A 21,841-nucleotide genomic window follows, 5' to 3' on the forward strand; every position below is an offset into this window, starting at 1 on the left:
TGTCCTTTGTAGGGACATGGATGAAACTGGAAAACATCATTCTCAGTAAACTATCGCAAGGACAAAAAACCAAACACCGCATGTTCTCACTCATAGGTGGGAATTGAACAATGAGAACTCATGGACACAGGAAGGGGAACATCACACTCCGGGGACTGTTGTGGGGTGGGGGGAGGGGGGAGGGACAGCATTAGGAGATACACCTAATGCTAAATGACGAGTTAATGGGTGCAGGAAATCAACATGGCACATGGATACATATGTAACAAACCTGCATATTGTGCACGTGTACCCTAAAACCCTAAAGTATAATTAAAAAAAAAAAAGAAAATTATCCATTTCCTCTAGGTTTTCAAATTTATTTGCACAGGAATGTACTGTAGTCTCACAGTATTTTTTGAGATTTTTCTCTGTATTAACAGTATTTCTCTAGGCTGGGTGCGGTGGCTCACGCTTGTAATCCCAGCACTTTAGGAGGCCGAGGCGGGCGGATCACGAGGTCAGGAGATCGAGACCACGGTGAAACCCCGTCTCTACTAAAAATACAAAAAAATTAGCCAGGCATGGTGGCGGGCGCCTGTAGTCCCAGCTACTCGGAGAGGCTGAGGCAGGAGAATGGTGTGAACCCAGGAAGCGGAGCTTGCAGTGAGCCGAGATTGCGCCACTGCACTCCAGCCTGGGTGAAAAAGTGAGACTCCGTCTCAAAAAAAAAACAGTATTTCTCCCTTGTCATTTCTCATTTTGTGCATGTTTTTACTCCACTGTTTTGATTATTAATTAATGGTGTTTTTCCCCCCAAAGAACCAAGATTTTGATTAATTTGATCCACTATTTTTCTGTTCTCCACTTTATTAATTTCCACTTTTATCTTTAGTACTTTCTTCTTTGTGTTTTTTGTTGTTGTTTACTTTCTCTTTTTTCCAGGTTGAGTTGGGAATTTATTTTCATTATTTCATTTATATTGATTTCATTATTTCATTTGTTAAACACTTGTTTTTAACATTATTCCATGGATTTTAACGTAGTATTTTTGTTATCTGTAATTATTCTTCAAAAATCCTGTAATTTCTGTTTGTATCTCTTTTCATCCAAGAGTTATTTAGAAGGTATTTTTTAATTTTATATATATATATTTTTATTATACTTTAAGTTCTAGGGTACATGCACACAACGTGCAGGTTTGTTACATGTGTATACATGTGCCATGTTGGTGTGCTGCATCCATTAACTCGTCATTTACATTAGGTATATCTCCTAATGCTATCCCTCCCCCTCCCCCAACCCCACAACAGGCCCCGGTGTGTGATATTCCCCTTCCTGTGTCCAAGCGTCCTCATTGTTCAATTCCCACCTATGAGTGAGAACGTGTGTGGTTTGGTTTTTTTGTCCTTGCGATAGTTTGCTGAGAATGATGGTTTCCAGCTTCATCCATGTCCCTACAAAGGACATGAATTCATCATTTTTTTATGGCTGCATAGCATTCCATGGTGTATATGTGCCACATTTCCTTAATCCAGTCTATCATTGTTGGACATTTGGGTTCGTTCCAAGTCTTTGCTATTGTGAATAGTGCTGCAATAAACATATGTGTGCATGTGTCTTTATAGCAGCATGATTTATAATTCTTTGGGTATATACCCAGTAATGGGATTGTTGGGTCAAATGGTATTTCTAGTTCTAGATCCCTGAAGAATCGCCACCCTGTCTTCCACAATGGTTGAATAGAAGGTATTTTAATTTACAGGTAAAAGTGTCTTTGTTTTTTGACTTTTAGTTTCAGTTTTCATTTCCAGTTTTATTGCATTGTGATCACAGAGAATAGTTTGTAATGATTCTACCTTATGGGACATACCCATGTTTTCTTTGTGCTCTAGTATATGACACATGATTAATTTTTATGAACATTCTATGTGTTTAAGAAGAAAATACATTCTTATCAAAGTTCTCTGCATATATCTTAAATATTCTTTATATTTTCCACCTCTTTACAATCTATACTTTATTTAGTTATCCTCAGCTCTGTATTCCACTTTACTAATTTTCTCTTTAGCAATATTTTGTCTACTGTTAAACCATCTACTGAGGTTTTCATTTCAAGAAGTTTTCTTTGATTGTTTTCTAAATCCATCCCTTATTTTGTGGGTTCTATTCCTTCATTTACATCTTCAAATATTTTAAATACTAGGTCAGGCAGAGTGGCTCACACGTGTAATCCCAGCACTGTGGGAGGCTGAGGTGGGTGGATTGCTTGAGCTCAGGAGTTCAAGACCAGCCTGGAAAGCATGGCGAAACCCCATCTCTGCTAAAAATACAAAAATTAGTCAGACATGGTGGCACACGCCTGTACTCCCAGCTACTCAGGAGGCTGAGGTGGGAGGATCGCATGAGCCCAGGAGGTTGAGGCTGCAGTGTGCCGAGATTGCCCCACTGCACTCCAGCCTGGGCAAGAGTGAGATCCTATCTTTAAATAAATAAATAAAGTTAAATACTGTATTAAGTATTTGTGTTAAATATTTCAAGTTTTTCTTCAGATTGCTCTAAATCCTTGAATATGAATTTTCCCATTTCTGGTTGAGTCTTTCTTGCCACAGGACTTCTTTATGTGTTTTATAATTTTTTACTCTGAGTTCATCTTCTGTGGAACATTTTATCAAATGAACTGCCTGCATATATTACTGACATGCTTAACAAATTTGTAGAGGATAAAAAGTTGATTAATATGGTCAACAGAATCATACGAAATGATCTTGATAGAGTAAAACAAGATGAATCTAAAAAAGGTGACAGTTAACAGATACAAAGTTTGTTGTTTTGGTAGTTGTTTTTACAAACTGGGTCTCACTATGTTGCCTAAGCTGATCTCGAACTCCTGGCCTGAAGGAATCCTCCCAAAGTGCTGGGATTACAGGTGTAAGCCACCATGCCTGGCCTATATATAGTTTTTAACATGGATTCTAAAAGGACTTCAGAGATAAAGGAAACTTAGCTTAATATCAACATATATAAAAATAAATATAAGAGCAATGAGACTACAATATAATGTTGCTGCCAAAAAGCTGATTTTGCATTAATTGAAAAATGAGGGAAATATTAGTGTTACTCTATCCTGGAGTCAGAAAACATCTGGAACACTGTTTTTAATTTGACAGTGTTCACGCCTTCAATTTGAGGCATGAAACTTTAAATAAATAATTTAAATGCTGGTTTCAATCAAATCTTGTCTATAGAATGATTCAAGATACAACTCATGCAACAAGCCATCTCAAAAAATAGCTATAAAGGCAATCTTGGATAATTTCAAAGATTAAAAAGAAATCAAAGAAAAAAATCAAAGAGCAACGCTGCTCTTAGTTAAGCTAGTATGTCAGATAACAGACTAAGATGCACCTTGCTTCAATAACTACAACACTAACACATAAAAATTCCCTTAAAAACATAATACTCATCAATTGACAGAAAAAGGAAAAAAATCCCATGATATTCAATGTCTTTACTTGTTCACACATATACCTTGAAGAGGGATTCTTTTCCAGGCAGGGACCTGGATAGGATGAGATCACTTATGGAAAAAGGAGCAGTATATCAGCTGAGAAAGAACATTAGGAAGAATAAACAGCCTAACATATAAGGCAATTACTATCCCATTTTATAATCCTACACTTATAGTGAAAACAGAGGCCCTAATTTTTACTAATAATTTCAAAATATTTTGCTGCTTATAAACTTAATTTCTTTAAGGAAAAATACAGAGAAGCATCAAAATGCAAAACTAATGTCTCAATCAATAACTATAGTCTGGATATTATCTTCAAATAGGATTGTTCTAAGGACCATAAAAGTATACTAATTTGCTTTTATAAATACAGTTGTAAAAGCATTCTATTCTTAAGCTATTTCAGGTTTTAATTTGATCACAAATGCCCTCAAGTTGTCTATTTCTCTCATTCCGTCACCCCAATTTCTTTACATCTATAAATTATTATTAAATAAATCCTTGTCTCCTACAGTGAATGGGGAGTAGATGAAGCAGCAGCATAATTTTTCTTTCTCACTTGTCTTTTGAGTGTGTCATCATGCCTGACATTTACTTTTAGCAGAACATGCTTCCTAATACTCACATCACCTTCTCTCAGGGTTTGAAGAAACTCTTGCAGTTTGTCTGCTGTTTTTTCTGCTGCTAGAGATAAAATCTTCTGGTCCATTGTTGCTCATATCACAGAACTACAAGGGAAAAACGTCAGAGGTGGGTGAAGATTCCAGAAATAAACAAACGATTTTTTTTTCCTTCCCTGTTAACTGAATATTTCATACCTGTTATGCAATGGGTGCTCAACAAACTTAGGACTATCTTTGAGTAGGCGATTCTTTTTTTTTTTCTTCTTAAGCTCAGTGGCAAGATGATTCTTAACCTAACCAAAATAATCCTGAAAATTCCCTGGAATAGTCTTATTAGGAACCTGTATTCGAATCAAGTGGTTTCATAACTTTTGCCCACACTTGTTACCATCTACTCACCATACTACCTAGAACAAAGCTTCCATTTAACAGCATATCATGTATGTAATACATTATATATTATCATAAGCATGTAATAAAGTATTTGACAAATAAATGAATAAACCAATAGCACTATAAATGCTATGTGCCAATTAAATGGTATAAAAGCAAGTGAGAAGGGGAGCCCAAGAATGTGAGGCTGCAGTGAGCTATGATCATGCCACTGTACTCCAGCCTAGGCAACAAGGTAAGATCCTGTCTCTTTTTTTTTTTTTTTCCAACTCAGCAAAGTATTTATTAAGTAAATTATTATAGAAACCCATACACTGGAATATTATGCTGCTGGGAAAAAGAGGAAGTAGAAGAACGAGGAGGAGGTGGAGGCAGAGGAGGAGGCAGCTCTCCATATATCAGTATGGAAAGGTCACTGAGATATGATGCTAAGTGAGAAGAGCCAGGTGCAGAGTATAAGGAGCTGTTTTTTTTCCTATTAAAGGATTGGGGAGATAAAAATAACATGTTCATATTTGCATGAAGAAACTAGACAAGGACATGTAAGGAACTAATGAAAGACTTTTTGGTGGGAGCAGGAGGGAACTGAAGAAAGGACTTAATCTTTTCATTATTTATAGTTTTATATATTTTTAGATTTTATTTTATTTTTTTTTGAGGCAGGGGCTTGCTCTGTCACCCAGGTGGGAGTGCAGCAGTGTGATCACGGCTCATTGCAGCCTCAACCTCTTGGGCTCAAGCTATCCTCCTGCCCCATTTTTTATTTTTGTTGTAGAGGTGGGGTCTTGCTATGTTTCCCAGGCTGGGCTCAAATTCCTGGGCTCATGCAATCCTCCTGCCTCCCAAAGTGCTGCGATTACAGGCATGAGCCATTGTACCCAGCCTATATTTTTAGATTTTTGAACCACACGAATAGCCCCTTTTCAGTAATTAAATATATACAATGTATAGGGAGGGTTGGGGAGATGTTGATCAAAAGATAAAAATTTTCCCTTAGGAATAAGGTCAAGAGACCTGTTGACTATAGTTTTTTGTTTGTTTGCTTTTTAATTGAGACAGTCTCACTCTGTCACCCAGGCTGGAATACAGTGGAGCAATCTTGCCTCACTGCAACCACCGTCTCCCAGGTTCAAGCGATTCCCCTGCCTCAGCCTTCTAAGTAGCTGGGATTACAAGTGCCCACCACTGCACCTCGCTAATTTTTTTTTTTTTTTTTATGGATCAATGATAATAACTCAATCCTCTATTTGACAAAGAAGAAGGAGAAGGAAGAGGAAGAAAAAGAAAGTGGGATAAAGGATCAGAAAGGGAGGAAATAGAAAAAATTAGAGTATGACTCCAGGGTAGACCTGTTTTGTTGTCACTGGGTTGGTTGGTTGGTTTGTCTGTTGTATTTTTCATATGTTTCGCCATGTTGGCCAGGCTGGTCTCGAACTCCTAGCCTGAAGTGATCAACCCGCCTCGGCCTCCCAGAGTGCTGGGACTACAGGCGTGAGCCACCACGTCCAGCCCCCACATTGCTTCTGGCCTCCGTGGTAGACCTCCCAGACGGGGCGGTTGGGCAGAGGCGCTCCCCACATCCCAGACGGGGTGGCCGGGCAGAAGCGCTCCTCACTTCCCAGACGGGGCAGCCGGGCAGAGGCGCTCCTCACTTCTTCCCAGACGGGGCGGCCGGGCAGAGGCACTCCTCACTTGTCTCTTAAAAAAAAAAAAAAAAAAGAGGCCAAGCACCATGGCTCACACCTGTAATCCCAGCACTTTGGGAGGCCGAGGAGGGTAGATCACGAGGTCAGGAGATCGAGACCATTCTGGCTAAAACGGTGAAACTCCATCTCTACCAAAAATACAAAAAAAAATTAGCTAGGCGTGGTGGCGGGCGCCTGTAGTCCCAGCTACTCGGGAGGCTGAGGCAGAATGGCGTGAACCCGGGAGGCAGAGCTTGCAGCGAGCCGAGATTGCGCCACTGCACTCCAGCCTGGGCGACAGAGCGAGGCTCTGTCTCAAAAAAGGAAAGGGAAAGGGAAGGAAAGGAGAAGAGAAGAAAAGAAAAGAAAAAAAGAAAAAGAAAAGGTGAGAAGTTAACAAGGTAAAAGATGTAACTGTGTTCTTAAATGTCAAGGCTTCTCAGCAGAGGAAAGCTTGAACTGGAACTTAGAGATTAAATTTAGATAGTCAAGACAACCAGGTGGTATACATTATTGAGAAGGGTATCACGAACAAAGGCATTCATATGGGAAATGAGAAATTTCTTTGGGGAAAATGAGTAAAATGGCTGAGGTAGAATCCAAGTAGGAAAATAGTGAGTAGGAAGGCTGGAAAGATAGGCTGGGAGTAAACAGGCTAAGGAATTTAGATTCTATTTTGTAAATTACTGAGAACCATTAAAAAAATTCTGAGCAAAAGACAATCTCACAAGATTGCAAGTGTTTGAGGAAACAGAACCTAGCATCTTTGTGCAGATTAAAGTGGGGAGAAGGTAAGGAGAAACAACAAATGCTAAGAGACCATTTGGAAGTTATTTTAGTGGAAATGATTAAGACCTGTACTAGGGTGGTGACTGGAGAATAGAAAAGATGGGATGAAATGGAGGCACATGAAGCAGATAGAATTCAGTGAGTAGCTATGAAAATAGAAGGGGGAAGTACAGCCTAGTAGAAAGAAAATCTGTTCCTCCTCTTCCTCCTCCTGTGTTTCCCGTCTCCATAAATGGTAACATCATCCACTCAGCTGCTCAAACCAGAAACCTAGGTAACATTCTTAACAACTTTGCCTTCATCCTTCACCACGTCCATTACCAAGTCCTGTCAATGTTACCTACTAAATATCTCCCAAATCTGTCTACTTTTCTCCATCCCCACTACTGACACATTACTCCAAACCACCATCTCTCACCTGAACTACTGCAATCGTTTCCTAACTTGTTCCCTTCTGTGCAGCAGCTAAAGTGATGTTTTTGAAACACAAACCTGATTATGTGACTTATCTTCCCTCCATGCCATCCTCATCTTAAAGCTCTTCAGTGGCTTCCATTGCTTTATCAGTCCAAAACCCTTAAGTAAGGACAAAATAAGTCCTGCAAGATCTGACCCATGCCTAACTCCCTTTCATCACTCTGCTCCAGCCATACAGAATTGCTTCCAGTCCTTCAAATCTCAAAGTTCTTTCTGCCACAGCCCTTCCACATGTTTCCATCTGGAACTTAAATAAATATTCCTGCTCCCATCCACTGCCCCCCAATCTTTTATTACTAATTCCTACAAATCCTTCAGATCTCAGCTCAATCCACATCTCCTCAAAAGCTCAGTCTAGGCCGGGCGCAGTAGCTCATGCCTGTAATCTCAGCACTTTGGGAGGCCAAGGCGGGCGGATCACGAGGTCAAGAGATTGAGACCATCCTGGCCAACATGGTGAAACCCCGTCTCTACTAAAAAAAAAAGGAGGTGGGGAGAGAATCATTGAATCAGGGGAGTTCGGCCAAGTCGGCCATGATCCTAGAACAGGAAAAAAAAAAAAAAAAAAAAGGAGAAGCTGTCTAGGTTAAACGTTCTCTTAGTACATCCTCTCATGGCACCAGTAAACTCTCTTACATACTGTCACCAATTTTTAATATTACATGCGTAATTATCAGATTAACAAATGTTATCTCCCACTAAACTGTAAGTCCCCTAAGGACAGGGGCCGTAGCTGGTTTTATCACTGTATCTCCAGCACTTAGCACAGTACCTAGCTCAAACTAGGTAACACATATTTGTTGAACAAATTATTGAACCCCTATAATAGGGAAGACACTGAGCCCAGCACTTTACATTCATTAACATGACCCCCACAACACCACCTATTAGGTAGCTGTAATATTAGCCCCATTTTAGATGAACAACTTTTGGGATTCAGAGATTAGGGAATTTCCCCCAAGATTAGAAGGCTACCAAGTGGCAGAGAGAGAAGTGAAACCCAAGTCTGTCCAGCTCCAGACTCCAAGATCCCATGCTTTGAACTACCGGATGCAAATAGGACACACCAACATAAAAAAGTGTCCAGCCAGAAGGGGCAGGCGGCTTCGGAGGGGGATACGTTTAAATCAACCTAGGCACATTTGCTAAAATCATCCTAAAAGCAGAGGTAAGACCAGAGGCGGGTGGCTGTGAATTCCCTGAGCGCGAAGTAGATTCCTTGTCAAGAGACGCCGGAGAGCATCAGGGACCTGAAGCCAAGATCCGAGAATGGCAGAGCCCCGCTGGCGGGAAACGCCGCGGCCTTCCCTTCCGGGTTCTTCAGTTAACAAGCCGTAAGCGCAAATACAGAAACTATAACACGAAGCAGCTGGTGATGGAGACCGCGACCGGACAACAAATGCAAAGCAAGGTTAAGGGAAATTTCTCCGAAGTGGGAGCTGACCCTCGACCAAAAGGGAAGAATTTAACAGAAGGGACTCCGACTGAGGCACACCCCTAGGAAGGAACTGCGAAAGCTGAGACAGGCGGCGGGAGACAGCGGAGCGCGACTACTTTCCACGCCAGAGAAAATACCAGAACGCCAAGTCGGACACGAGCCTCCTCTCCCCCACAGAACCGCTCCCTCCCAGAGGCCCAGTCCCACAGCCCGAGCAACTCGCGACCCGCTCTGCAGTCACCTCTGCCTCACCTCCGCCACAAATTTCCAAAAAGCCCGCTCAACCCAACGCCGCCACACTTCCGTTACCCGTAACAACAAGTTCCGCCCTCGCGGCTCACTTCCGCCGTCCGGGTGCCTACGGGCGGGGTGTACCATGAAGACTGAAGGGGTGCCGGGAAGAGTGCGGGAGCGTCCTTGCTCGCAGTCGGAGGGGGGCGCTGCCCGTCCGAACTCGCGCTTTGGACCGCCGGTGAGCACGCGCGGTGGGACCTGAGCGTGCCCGGCGCGGTGTCCCGACAGGTTCAGCTTCCTTCATATCCTGTTGAGGGAGTAGTCAGTGTGGGAGGGGACTCACAGCTGGTGGCCCCGCAGGTGTTGGCATTGGAAAAGCCTGGAAGGCAGAGGCGGATTTCATACTCCACCTTGTGCCATGGGACGGTAACCCCTCAGATGTAAGCCCCCTGTGGCTAGGGGTCTTAATGGACTTTTGGGGGTTGTGGTTTTCGTTTGTTCTCTGTTTTGTTTTGTTTTGCCCTCCCCTTGCGTAACCCCAGCGTTTAGCGCGTAGCCTGGCAAAAGCAGCGAATATTTGTTAAATGAACAACTGACAGTGGAGCGAAGACCGACAGAGGGTGGGCTGAGATTCTATTTTGGGTTGAGGGAGCACCTTGTGCAAAGGGTCTGAGAGCAACGAGCAAGCAACAGAGCCCCTGGCCAGTTCCGAAGGCGAAGGTGCTCGGTGGGAGTGGGAAGGCAGGGGTTTCTAACTCCTTTTCATATTGGGGGCAGTGGGGAACCGCTGAAGTGGAAGGACATGACTGTGTTCGCATTGTAGAATGCTATCTAGGGCAGGTGAGTACGCAGAAACTGTTCAAAAGAGATGAGCCAGGTGGGGAGGACCGAAGGCAGGACCCCTTAGGAGACTGTAAGTTGTCCCAGAGATGGGTGGTGGTGGCCCAACCTTGGCAATGGGGACAGAAAGGAGTGGACCGCATGTGAAAGAGATTAGGAGGTAGAGATTTAGGAAGCCCAAATATCCGGATTTGAGGGGGTGTGGGAGTTGTTGAGGAATGTTCTGGCTTGAGCGACTGGGGTTGGGGGGCGGGGAGTTAATCCTGCTGTTGACTAACACAGGGAGCACAGGAAAAGGATGATGGGGTGATGATGAGCCCTTCAGAGTTGGACTCACCAAATTTGAGGTGCCTGGGGGATGGCAAGTCAAATAATGCTAAGATCAGGGAGCATTCAGGCTGTAGTCTGACTCGACTCCCAGCCCTCGGGGGTAGAACAGGTCTACATGGCCAGTTATTGAAGAAACAGAGCTGTTGGAGGAGAATGGTGCCTCAGCTGTCTAGACCTGCTCCTTGCTTGTGACCCTTCAGCATTTTTTTCCTTCTACATTTCTGTCCCAATACTGAGCTGTGATGTTTAACTAAAACACTGCAGCTTAAGGTAGAAGATGATTCCTGAAAGGAATCCTTTACCTTGCCAAGGAAACAGATTATTTTGCCTCATCTCCCCACAAAATCTCCCAGACTGCTTCTGGGATTCAGCCATGAATCTGTGGGTCTGGGTAGCTAGAACAAGCTCATTAGCCTCTCCGAGCCTCCATTGGCGCATCCCAGAGATTCTTACTGAATTGCCTGTATGTCTACCCACTGGCATTGATGCTTCAGCGTTCTTGTCTCCCCTTGTTGCACGAATGCATCATCTGTGTTTTCCATTTGCATTAATAAGTGTTACATATGCAAAAGAAGAGAAGAACAGATTCATTCAGATTAACAACAATGGTTTTTTCACCCTGGTGCAGGCTTCCTTAACTAAGGAGCAAATCTGACCCGTCTGGTTCACCGACTAGACACTATACACTGAGAAGCTAGTGATACACTGATTCTAGAAAATACAGCCAGTTAAAAACAGGTTTACAGTAATGGAACTAAATGTTCTTCAGACCTTGTCAATAGTACTTGTTTAACAACATTATAGCTACTAATATTTACAGGAGTCCAGAGAAAAAGTACAAATGGAAGCCCCTTACCATTCCCAACTCAGTCCTGCAGTGTGAGGTCTCAGGCTTCCTGTTCCTGCATGTGGACACCCAGCCTGAAGATCTACACCATGATACCCCCACAAAGTTGTCCTGTAGCCACCCTTTGGGTCTAGGCCTGTACATACTAGCAGGTCCTCTCCAGGAAGGGTGGACCTAGGAAAAGGCCTGTCTGGGCCCTGAAAGCAAATTGGAGGATGGTTAAGTAGGTACGTAGAGCATGATCTAAAGGAAGGTGGGTGGGCACATCCTCTAGGTTCCTTGGACTCTGGGCAGAGGAGGACCAATAAGGCCCCCACCCAGCCCAAGAGCTCCAGTTGCTTGGGATTAAGGGCAGTACTGCTTGAGAGAATGATCAAGGTAACATATAAAGAGCCAAACTTAGAAGCATATGAAAGTGTTATTTCCTTCCAGCAATCCCACTACTGGGTATATATCTAAAAGTATTGAAAGCAGGATCTCAGAGAGATATTTGTATATCTATGTTCACAGTAGTACTATTTACAATAACCAAAAGGTAGAAATAACACAAATATCCCTCATTGTATGAATGGATAAAATATGGGACATATGACTGGGCGCGGTGGCTCACACCTGTAATCCCAACACTTTGGGAGGCCGAGGCGGGCAGATCACGGATCAGGAGATTGAGACCATCCTAGCCAACATGGTGAAACCCCATCTCTACTAAAAAAAATACAAAAAGTTAGCTGGGCATGGTGGTATGCACCCGTAGTCCCAGCTAGTTGGGAGGTTGAGGCAGGGGAATCGCTTGAACCTGGGAGGCGGAGATTGCAGTGAGCTGAGATTGCACCACTGCACTCCAGCCTGGTGACAGAGCGAGACTCCGTCTCAAAAAAAAAAAAAAAATTGTGGGACATACATACTATGGAAAATTATCCAGCTTTAAAAGGAAGGAAATTCTGACACATGCTACAACATGGATGAACCTTGAGAACATTATGCTAAGGTGAAATAAGCCAGTCACCAAAAGACAAATACTAATGTACGTGATTCCATTTATATGAGGTATCTCATCAAATTCATAGAAACACGCCGGGCACAGTGGCTGTAATCCCAGCACTTTGGGAGGCCAAGGCAGGTGGATCACCTGAGGTCAGGAGTTTGAGGCCAGCCTGGCCAAAATGGCGAAAGCCTATCTCTAGTAAAAATACAAAAATTAGCCAGGCGTGGTGACGGGTGCCTGTAATCCCAGCTACTCAGGAGGCTGAGGCAGGAGAATTGCTTGAACCCAGGAGGCCAAGGTTGCAGTGAGCTGAGATCATGCCATTGCACTGCAGCTTGAGTGACAGAGCAAAACTCCGTCTCAAAAAAAAAAAAAAATTCGTAGAAACAGAAAGAAGGATGGTGATTATGGGGCCTGGGGGGAGGGGAAATTAATTATTACTTAATGGGTACAGAGTCTTAGTTTTGCAAGATGAAAAAGTTCTGGAGATCTGTTGCACAACAATGTGAATATACTTGACTTCACTGAACTATACACTTAAAAACCGTTAAGATGGTAAAAGAAACAAACACAATACTACCTGGATAGCTCACAGGTTTGTTAAGGAGAACTGGTTTACTCTACCTGGAAGAAATTCCAGTTTGGTAAGAGTTTGAGACAGAGGTTTAACTGCTCACTATTTATATCATCAGTTTGTAGAAAAGTGCCTGGCATAAGGTAGTGCTTCATAAGGTTTTTGTTGTTATTGTTGTTTGAGACGTGTTGGGAACAGGCCCCCAAATCTGGCCATAAACTGGCCCCAAAACTGGCCATAAACAAAATCTCTGCAGCACTGTGACATGCTCGTGATGGCCATGACACCCACACTGAAGGTTGTGGGTTTACCGGAATGAGGGCAAGGAACACCTGGTCCACCCAGGGTGGAAAACCACTTAAAGGTGTTCCTAAACCACAAACAATGGCATGAGTGATCTGTGCCTTAAGGACATGTTCTTACTGCAGATAACTAGCCAGAGCCCATCCTTTATTTCAGCCCATCCCTTTGTTTCCCATAAGGAATACTTTTAGTTAATCTATAATCTACAGAAACAATGCTTATCGCTGGCTTGCTGTCAATAAATACATGGGTCAAACTCTGTTGGGGGCTCTCAGCTCTGAAGGCTGTCAGCCCCCAATTTCCCACTCCTCACTCTATATTTCTGTGTGTGTGTCTTTAATTCCTCTAGCACCGCTGGGTTAGGGTCTCCACGACCGAGCTGGTCTCGGTAAGTGGTGCCCATACATGGGGCTCGAACCTGGGTTGAAGAGTCGCCAGAGCGATGGTTGGAGAACATGGAATTAAGCTAGAGGACACCCGAGTACTCTTAAGCAATCCCCATGGTGAGACAGAAGGGGAACACAGAAGCATCAGGGTAACAGTGGGACAAGTGTGGGCTCTGGTTTGTTCCACCTTGGAACCTTTTCACACTAATGATGAGGAGGAAGGAAAGTATAATAAAGTAACAGAAGAGGTAACAGCAGGTTTGTTTGCCAGCTAAAGGTAAAGTGGCAAAGGAGGAAGAGGTTCATCCCTACCCTTCTGCACCCCCTCATTATTTTGAAGAAAAAGAGTGGCCTGACCCTCTAGATCTTTCTTTTCTGGAGGACACCGGGTGAAAAGTAGTTGCCCCAGTGGCTGTTCGAGCAGTTCCTGGAGTGACTGCTCTCAGTTCTATTCAGGCAGGAATTCAGCAAGCTAGATGAGAGGGTGACATAGAGGCTTGGCAGTTCCCTGTTAGGATACACCCCCAGATCAATAGGGACATATTATAGCTACATTTGAGCCTTTTCCTTTTAAATTACTCAAAGAATTTAAACAAGCTATTAATCAATATGAACCAGGTCTATGCCTGAAGTGTAAAAAAGGAAAACATTGGGCTAATCAGTGTCACTCTAAGTTTGATAAAGATCGGAACCCAACTTCGGGAAACATCATGAGGGGCCTGGGACGGGCCCCACGTTCCAACCTGGGGCATTTCCGGCTCAGGCCACTCCCTCACCCCTGTACAATGTCTGTCCCCCACCACAGCTGGTAGTGCCGCAGTAGATTTTTGCTGCACAAAAGCTGTGAATCTTCTGCCTGGGGAACCTCCGCAAAAAGTTCCAAGAGGGGTCTGTGGACCCTTGCCAGCAGGGAGGATAGGATTACTTCTGGGTAGATCTAGTTTAAATTTAAAAGGAGAGCAAGTACATATGGGAGTCATTGATTCAGATAACAATGGGGAAATTCAAATTGTTATATCTACTTCTGTTCCCTGGAAAGCAGAGCCAGGAGAGCGCATAGCACAGCTCCTGATTGTGCTACATGTGGAAATGGGGAAAAGTGAAATTAAATGAACGGGAGGATTTGGAAGCACAAATAAACAAGGCAAAGCAGCTTATTTGGTTAATCAAGTTACTGATAAATGTCCTACATGTGAAATAACTTTTCAGGGAAAGAAATTTAAAGGTTTGGTAGATACAGGAGCAGACATTTCAATCATTTCTCTATGGCACTGGCCATCTGCATGGCCAATTCAACCCGCTCAATTTAACATAGTTGGAGTTGGTAAAGCCCCTGAAGTATATCAAAGTAGTTACATTTTGCATTGTGAAAGGCCCAGTGGACAACCTGGGACTATTCAATCAATTGTAACTTCTGTAACTATAAATTTGTGGGGAAGAGATTACAACAATGGGGAGCAGAAGTTCTAATTCCAGAGCAATTATATAGCCCTCAAAGTCAACATGTGATACATGAAATGGGGTATGTCCCTGGTATGGGACTAGAAAAAAATTTGCAAGGTTTGAAGAAACTGCTTCAAATGGAAAGACAAAGTTCCTGCCAAGGTTTAGGATATAATTTTTGATGGCGGCCATTGTTAAGCCTCCAGAACCTATACCTTTAAAATAGTTAACAGATAAGCCAATTTGGATAGAACAATGGCCGCTGAGTAAAGAGAAACTGGAGGCTTTAGCGGACTTAGTTACTGAACAATTAGAAAAAGGAAACATAGCTCTGAACATTTTCCCCTTGGAATTCTCTAGTTTTTGTAATTAAGAAAAAATCATGTAAATGGAGAATGTTAACTGACTTAAGGGCCATTAATTCAACCTATGGGGACATTACAGCCAGGACTGCCTTCTCCTGCTATGATTCCAAAAAATTGGCCTTTAATAGTCATAGATTTTAAAGACTGTTTCTTTACTATCCCCTTAGCTCAGCAAGACTGTGAAGGTTTGCATTTACAATACCTGCGGTAAACAACCTGCAACCTGCTAAGTGTTTTCATTGGAAAGTGTTGCCACAAGGCATGTTAAACAGTCCAACAATTTGCCAGACTTATGTAGGGCAAGCAATTGAATCTACTCATAAAAAATTTTCAATGTTACATTATTCATTATATGGATGATATACTTTGTGCTGCCCCTACTCTTGAAATATTACTCCAATGTTAGATCACTTGCAAAATTCGATTTCTTGCGCTGGTTTAATTATAGCTCCTGACAAAATTCAGTCTACTACTCCTTACTCCTACTTGGGGACCTTAGTGAATGACACTACCATTGTGCCACAGAAAGTAACCATACGTAGGAATCAATTGAAAACATTAAATGACTTCCAAAAATTACTAGGGGACAGTAACTGGATACAACCTGCTCTAGCCATTCCTACCTATGCCATGAGTAAACTATTTTCTATCCTTAGAGGAGATCCTAGTCTCACTAGCCCTCGGCAATCAACAAAGGAGGCCAAGGCAGAGTTACAGCTGATTGAAAAGCAAGTGCATAAGGCTCGAATAAATAGAATAGATCCAGAAAAGACTCTAAATTTGCTAATTTTTTCAATTCAGAATTCACCTACTGATGTTACTGTCCAAGAGCAGGACTTAGTAGAATGGCTTTTTCTTCCACATACTAATTCCTGGACTCTAACTCCTTATTTGGACCAAATTGCTACTATGATAGGAAATGGGAGAACTCAGGTTGTTAAATTACATGGATATGATCCTGGAAAAGTTATTGTCCCTCTCACAAAGGCACAAATACAGCAAACTTTTTTTTTTTTTTTGAGATAGAGTCTCGCTGTATCACCCAGGCTGGAGTGCGGTGGTGCGATCTCTGCTCACTGCAAGCTCCGCCTCCTAGGTTCACGCCATTCTCCTGCCTCAGCCTCCCGAGTGCCTGGGACTACAGGCGACTGCCACCACACCTGGCTAATTTTTTTTAGTAGAGACGGGGTTTCACTGTGTTAGCCAGGATGGTCTTGATCTCCTGATCTTGTGATCTGCCCACCTCAGCCTCCCAAAGTGCTGGGATTACAGGCGTGAGCCACCGAGCCCGGCCAGCAAACTTTTATAAATAGTCTTACTTGGCAAACCTATTTAGCTGATTTCATGGGTGTTCTTGATAATCATTTTCCGAAAACAAAATTATTTCAATTTTTGAAATTAACTAATTGGATTCTCCCTAAAATAAGTAATTTAAACCAATTGAAGGTGCTGAAAATGTCTTCACAGATGGGTCTAGCAATGGTAAAGCTTCTTATTCTGGCTCAAAAGGTAAAGTTTTTCAGGCACCCTATACTCCCGCTCAAAAAGCTGAGCTTGTAGCTGTAATTGAGGTATTGACTGCTTTGATATGCCTATTAATGTGATTTCTGATTCTTCATACGTGGTTCATTCCACACAATTAATTGAAAATGCTCAGTTACGATTTCATACAGATGAGCAACTGATGACTTTATTTACCCAATTACAAACAGCAGTTAGGAGTAGAATGCACCCTTTTTACATCACACACATTAGGGCTCATACACCTCTTCCAGGACCTTTAACTGAAGGGAATCAAATAGCTGATCACCTAGTTGCTACTGCAATATCTAATGCTAGACACTTTCACAATTTAACCCATGTTAATGCCTCTGGTCTCAAACGCAGATACAGCATTACCTGGAAAGAAGCTAAAGCTATTATCCAATGATGCCCAACTTGCCAAATGGTACATTCCTCATCTTTCACAGGAGGAGTTAATCCTTGAGGATTGGAACCTAATTCTCTTTGGCAAATGGACGTCACACATGTTCCCTACTTTGGGAGGCTAGCTTATGTACATGTATGTGTGGCCACCTTTTCTCACTTTGTCCGGGCTACATGCCAATCAGGAGAGTCTTCTGCCTGTGTTAAATGTCACCTTTTGCAGTGTTTTGTGGTGATGGACATTCCAGCTTCTATTAAAACAGATAATGCCCCAGGCTATACTTGCCAAGCTCTAGCTACATTTTTCTCTATATAGAATATTAAACACATTACTGGCTTCCCATATAATTCTTGAGGACAAGCCATAGTAGAAAGAATGAATCTCTCCCTGAAATGACAATCGCAAAAGCAGAGTGGGGGAAACAGGGACTCTGGAACACCCTATATGCAATTGAATCTAGTATTATTGACTTTAAATTTTTTGAGCCTGCCTAAAAGCCAGATGCTGTCAGCAGCTGAACAGCATCTACAGAAACCAGCGGCAAAGACAGATGCAGAACAACTGGTTTGGTGAAGAGATCCGATAACAAAAAATTTGGAAATAGGTAAAATAATAACTTGGGGTAGAGGTTATGCATGTGTTTCTCCAGGCCAGAATCAACCGCCAAGTTGGATACCATCAAGACACCTGAAACCTTTTCATGAGCCAGATGCGAGGAAGAGATTCTGGGAGGATCCTGAGGATCCCCCGGTTGCAGCCATGTCAAGACTGATGCTGAGGAGGACCCCAATTGTCACGAGCAACACCTGTTGAACTCAGCCAACTACCTGGGGACAGATCAAGAAGCTGTCAGAGATGGTGGAAGAAAACCTGAGGAAAGTGGGACAACCAGTCACAATGAGTAATTTAATGATAGCTATGATAGCAGTGATCACCATTGCTGTGAGTATTCCTTCAACAAGGACTGACACAGAGAACAATTATACTTATTGGGCATATTTATCAATCTTGGCTGGCAGTAATGCCTGGATGTAATCACTCTATGACATAGTTACACATGCTTTCTGATTTCAGTATCCACCATAATAAATTGGCTCCTATAATTGAGGCATACCGCCCTCAAAAACCTATTTGTAAACAGAATTGGACCTGGCCAGAAATAATTAATGTACTTGTTTGGGAAGATTGCATTGCAGAACAGGCAGAGGTGCTGCACAACGATTCCTACGGAATCATTATTGATTGGTCCCCTAAGGGGATGTTTAGCTTGTATTGCACTTCTCAGTCTGCATGCCACGGCCACACTATGTTCAGCTGGTCTAAACAAAATGGTCAGATGGTAGAAATGGTAAGAAATACAGCAAGAGTTCCTATTATCTGGAAACATGGTGGTATAGTAGCACCTCAACCTCAAATTATATGGCCCGCTGTAGGAGCTAAACATAAGGATTTGTGGAAACTATTAATGGCTCTTAATAAGATCAAAATTTGGGAAAGAATAAAAAAGCATCTAGAAGGACACTCTACAAACTTGTCTTTGGATATTAAAAAATTAAAAGAACAAATATTTAGAGCATCCTAGGCACACCTGACCTTAATGCCAGGAACTGGAGTGCTTGAAGGAGCTACCGACAGATTAGCAGCAAGTAACCCATTAAAATAGATAAAAATACTTGGAAGCTCTGTGATTTCAATGATGATTGTGCTTTTAATCTGTGTAGTTTGTCTTTGCATAGTCTGCAGATGCAGATTCTGATTCCTGCAAGAAGTAGCTCACCATGATACAGCTGCCTTTGCTTTTATCGTCTTGCAAAAGCAACAAGGGGGAACATGTTGGTAACAGGCCCCCAAATCTGGCTATAAACTGGCCCCAAAACTGGCCATAAACAAAATCTCTGCAGCACTGTGACATGCTTGTGATGGCCATGATGCCCACGCTGAAGGCTGTGGGTTTACTGGAATGAGGGCAAGGAATACCTGGCCCACCCAGGGCAGAAAACCGCTTAAAGGCGTTCCCAAACCACAAACAATAGCATGAGTGATCTATGCCTTAAGGACATGTTCCTGCTGCACATAACTAGCCAGAGCCCATCCCTTTGTTTCCCATAAGGAATACTTTTAGTTAATCTATAATCTATAGAAATAATGCTTATCACTGGTATACTGTCAATAAATATGTGGGTCAAACTCTGTTCAGGGCTTTCAGCTCTGAAGGCTGTCAGCCCCCTGATTTCCCACTCCGCACTCTATATTTCTCTGTGTGTGTCTTTAATTCCTTTAGCGTCGCTGGGTTAGGGTTTCCATGACTGAGCTGGTCTCGGCAGAGATGGAATCTCGCTTGGTCACCAGGCTGGAGTGCAGTGGTGCGATCTCGGCTCAGTGCAACCTCCGCCTCCCAGGTTCAAGCATTCTCCTGCCTCAGCCTCCTGAGTAGCTGGGACTACAGGTGCGTGCCACCAAGCCCAGCTAATTTTTCTATTTTTTAGTAGAGATGGGGTTTCACCATGTTGGCCAGGATGGTCTCAATCTCTTGACCTCATGATCCACCTGCCTTGGCCTCTCAAAGTGCTGGGATTACAGGCGTGAGCCACTGCACCCAGCTGTGCTTCATAAGTATTTGCTAAATGGATGCACTATCATCAATATAGCCTTAGAAAAATATGGGCTTAAATTATCTCAATGAAACGTGAAATTTCAAGACCCAAATTTTGACATAAAAGATATATTGTTTCTCTTAAGCTCCCTGTGAATTTGCAATCATTTGAAAGTAGAAAGTTCAAAACAAACAAAAAAGTGTTAGCTCTTTTCTCCCAATCTGTTTCCTGTTTCTCAAAGACCTGGAAGAGAAGAGGAATAAAAGGAGAAAGGAAAAGAAGCAGAGTGGAAAGTAATCCATAAAAACTGGCCCCTTACAATTGGCAATATTTGATTAAATCCTATAGATTATCCAATGGTGTTACTGTTCCATTTTTTTGTATTTTTAGTAGAGACGGGATTTCACTATGTTAGCCAGGATGGTCTCAATCTCCTGACCTCAAGATTTGCCTGCCTCAGCCTCCCAGAGTGCTGGGATTACAGGCGTGAGCCACTGCACCCGGCCGTTTTTGTTTGTTTGTTTTTTGTTTTTTGTTTTTTTTTTGAGATGGAGTCTCACTGTGTCGCCCAGGTTGGAGTGCAGTGGCACAATCTTGGCTCTGTTCAATTCTTGATTTTGATAATTGTACCGTGATTGATTAAGAGAATCTTAGTCCATTCAGGCTGCAATAACCAAATACCATGGACTGGGTGGCTTCTAAACAACAGAAATTTATTTCTTACACTTCTGGAGGCTGGGAAGTTCAAGATCAAGACACCAGCAGTGTTGGTATCTGGTGAAGGCCACTTTCCCATGGATGGCACCTTTTTGCTGTGTCCTTGCAAGGTGGAAGATGCAAGGCAGCTCTCAGGTGCTCTATTATGAAGACACTAATCTCAAACCCCCGCCTCCTAATACTATCTCTTTGGGGCTTGGGATTTCAGTGTATGAATTTAGGGGAACACAAGCTTTCAGATCAAAGCAAAGAGAATGTCCCTGTTTTTAGGAAGTCCACACTGACGTATTTAGGAGTAGAAGGGCATCATATCTGCAACTTAATGCTAAAATAGTTTAGAAAAAAATACGCTTGGACACATTAAGAGAATGAAAGAGCAAACGTGAAATGTTAACATCTAGGAGAAAGGCATGTGGGAATTCTGTGCACCATTCTTGCAGCTTTTCTGTAAATCTGAAATTATGTCAAAATAAAAAGTTAAAAAAATACTGGCCCAGTTGCAAATCTAGTGGACCTCTCTGGTCTATAAATAATCAGCAAACTGGGCCTTTGAGGTGCCATCTCAGCCCTTTTCTGTGGAGAGGTGGATACCTGTTCTCCATCTTCTACTTTGCCCCTCTTCTGTCATCCTAGATCATCCTCATCCTACATGTGGCCTCTTGGCCACTCCCCTCTCCACCTCCATGACTTTCTCCTCCATGTCACCTCAGCCACTCACTCTCCTGGTCATACCCCAAGCCACCTCCCAAATCACTACTCAGATAGCAACCTCTCAACCATCCAATTAGCCTGCTCAACTACTCCCACCTGCCTATTCTCTAATCTTCACTGCCTCTGACTCCTCATCTTCAATTCCAAGGTTAAATAGTTAAACCACATTTTTGCAATATTTATTTATTTATGTATTTATTCATTTATTTATATTTTGGGGTTTTTTGTTTTTTTTTTGAGACAGAGTGTTGCTCTGTCACCCAGACTGGAGTGCAGTGGTGCAATCTTGGCTCACTGCAACCTCCGCTTCCCGGGTTCAAGCGATTCTCCTGCCTCAGCCTCCCGAGTAGCTAGGACTACAGGAGCGTGCCACCGCGCCCGGCTAATTTTTTTGTATTTTTAGTAGAGACAGGGTTTCACCGTGTTAGCCAGGATGGTCTCAATCTCCTGACCCCATGATTTGCCCGCCTCAGCCTCCCAGAGTGCTGAAATTACAGGCATGAGCCACTGCACCTGGCCATTTTTGTTTGTTTATTTGTTTTTTGTTTTTTTTTGAGATGGAGTCTCACTCTGTCGCCCAGGCTGGAGTGCGGTGGCACAATCTCGGCTCAATGCAACCTCCGCCTCCCCAGTTGAAGCGATTCGCCTGCCTCAGCCTCTCGAGTAGCTGGGATTACAGGTGCCCAC

General features: G+C 42.9%; 2 protein-coding genes across 8 annotated transcripts in view; one reads left to right on the forward strand and one right to left on the reverse strand.

Annotated features, from left to right (window-relative positions):
• FANCI (FA complementation group I) overlaps positions 1–21,841 on the reverse strand; it is a 116,666-nt gene that overhangs the window by 72,423 nt on the left and 22,402 nt on the right. For 3 of the 7 annotated variants that reach the window (XM_058427111.1, XM_058427112.1, XM_032175347.2), the window contains exons 1-2: positions 9,151–9,231; positions 4,119–4,221 (exon numbers count right to left, since the gene is read on the reverse strand). In XM_058427111.1, the coding sequence (XP_058283094.1) occupies positions 4,119–4,202 (84 nt within the window). In that variant the 5' untranslated portion in view covers positions 4,203–4,221; positions 9,151–9,231. Of the gene's footprint in view, positions 1–3,510; positions 3,530–4,118; positions 4,222–4,311; positions 4,561–9,150; positions 9,232–21,841 lie in introns of those variants that run through there. The other 4 variants (XM_032175348.2, XM_058427110.1, XM_032175349.2 and 1 more) reach the window with 4 other exon arrangements.
• RLBP1 (retinaldehyde binding protein 1) overlaps positions 9,271–21,841 on the forward strand; it is a 33,840-nt gene continuing 21,269 nt past the window's right edge. The window contains exon 1 of the mRNA XM_032175358.2: positions 9,271–9,370. The gene's annotated coding sequence lies outside the window, so the exon portion shown is untranslated. The remainder of the gene's footprint in view (positions 9,371–21,841) is intronic.

Source organism: Hylobates moloch, unplaced genomic scaffold (genome assembly GCF_009828535.3).
Source record: "Hylobates moloch isolate HMO894 unplaced genomic scaffold, HMol_V3 SCAFFOLD_14, whole genome shotgun sequence".
In the NCBI taxonomy this organism is placed as follows: domain Eukaryota; kingdom Metazoa; phylum Chordata; class Mammalia; order Primates; family Hylobatidae; genus Hylobates; species Hylobates moloch.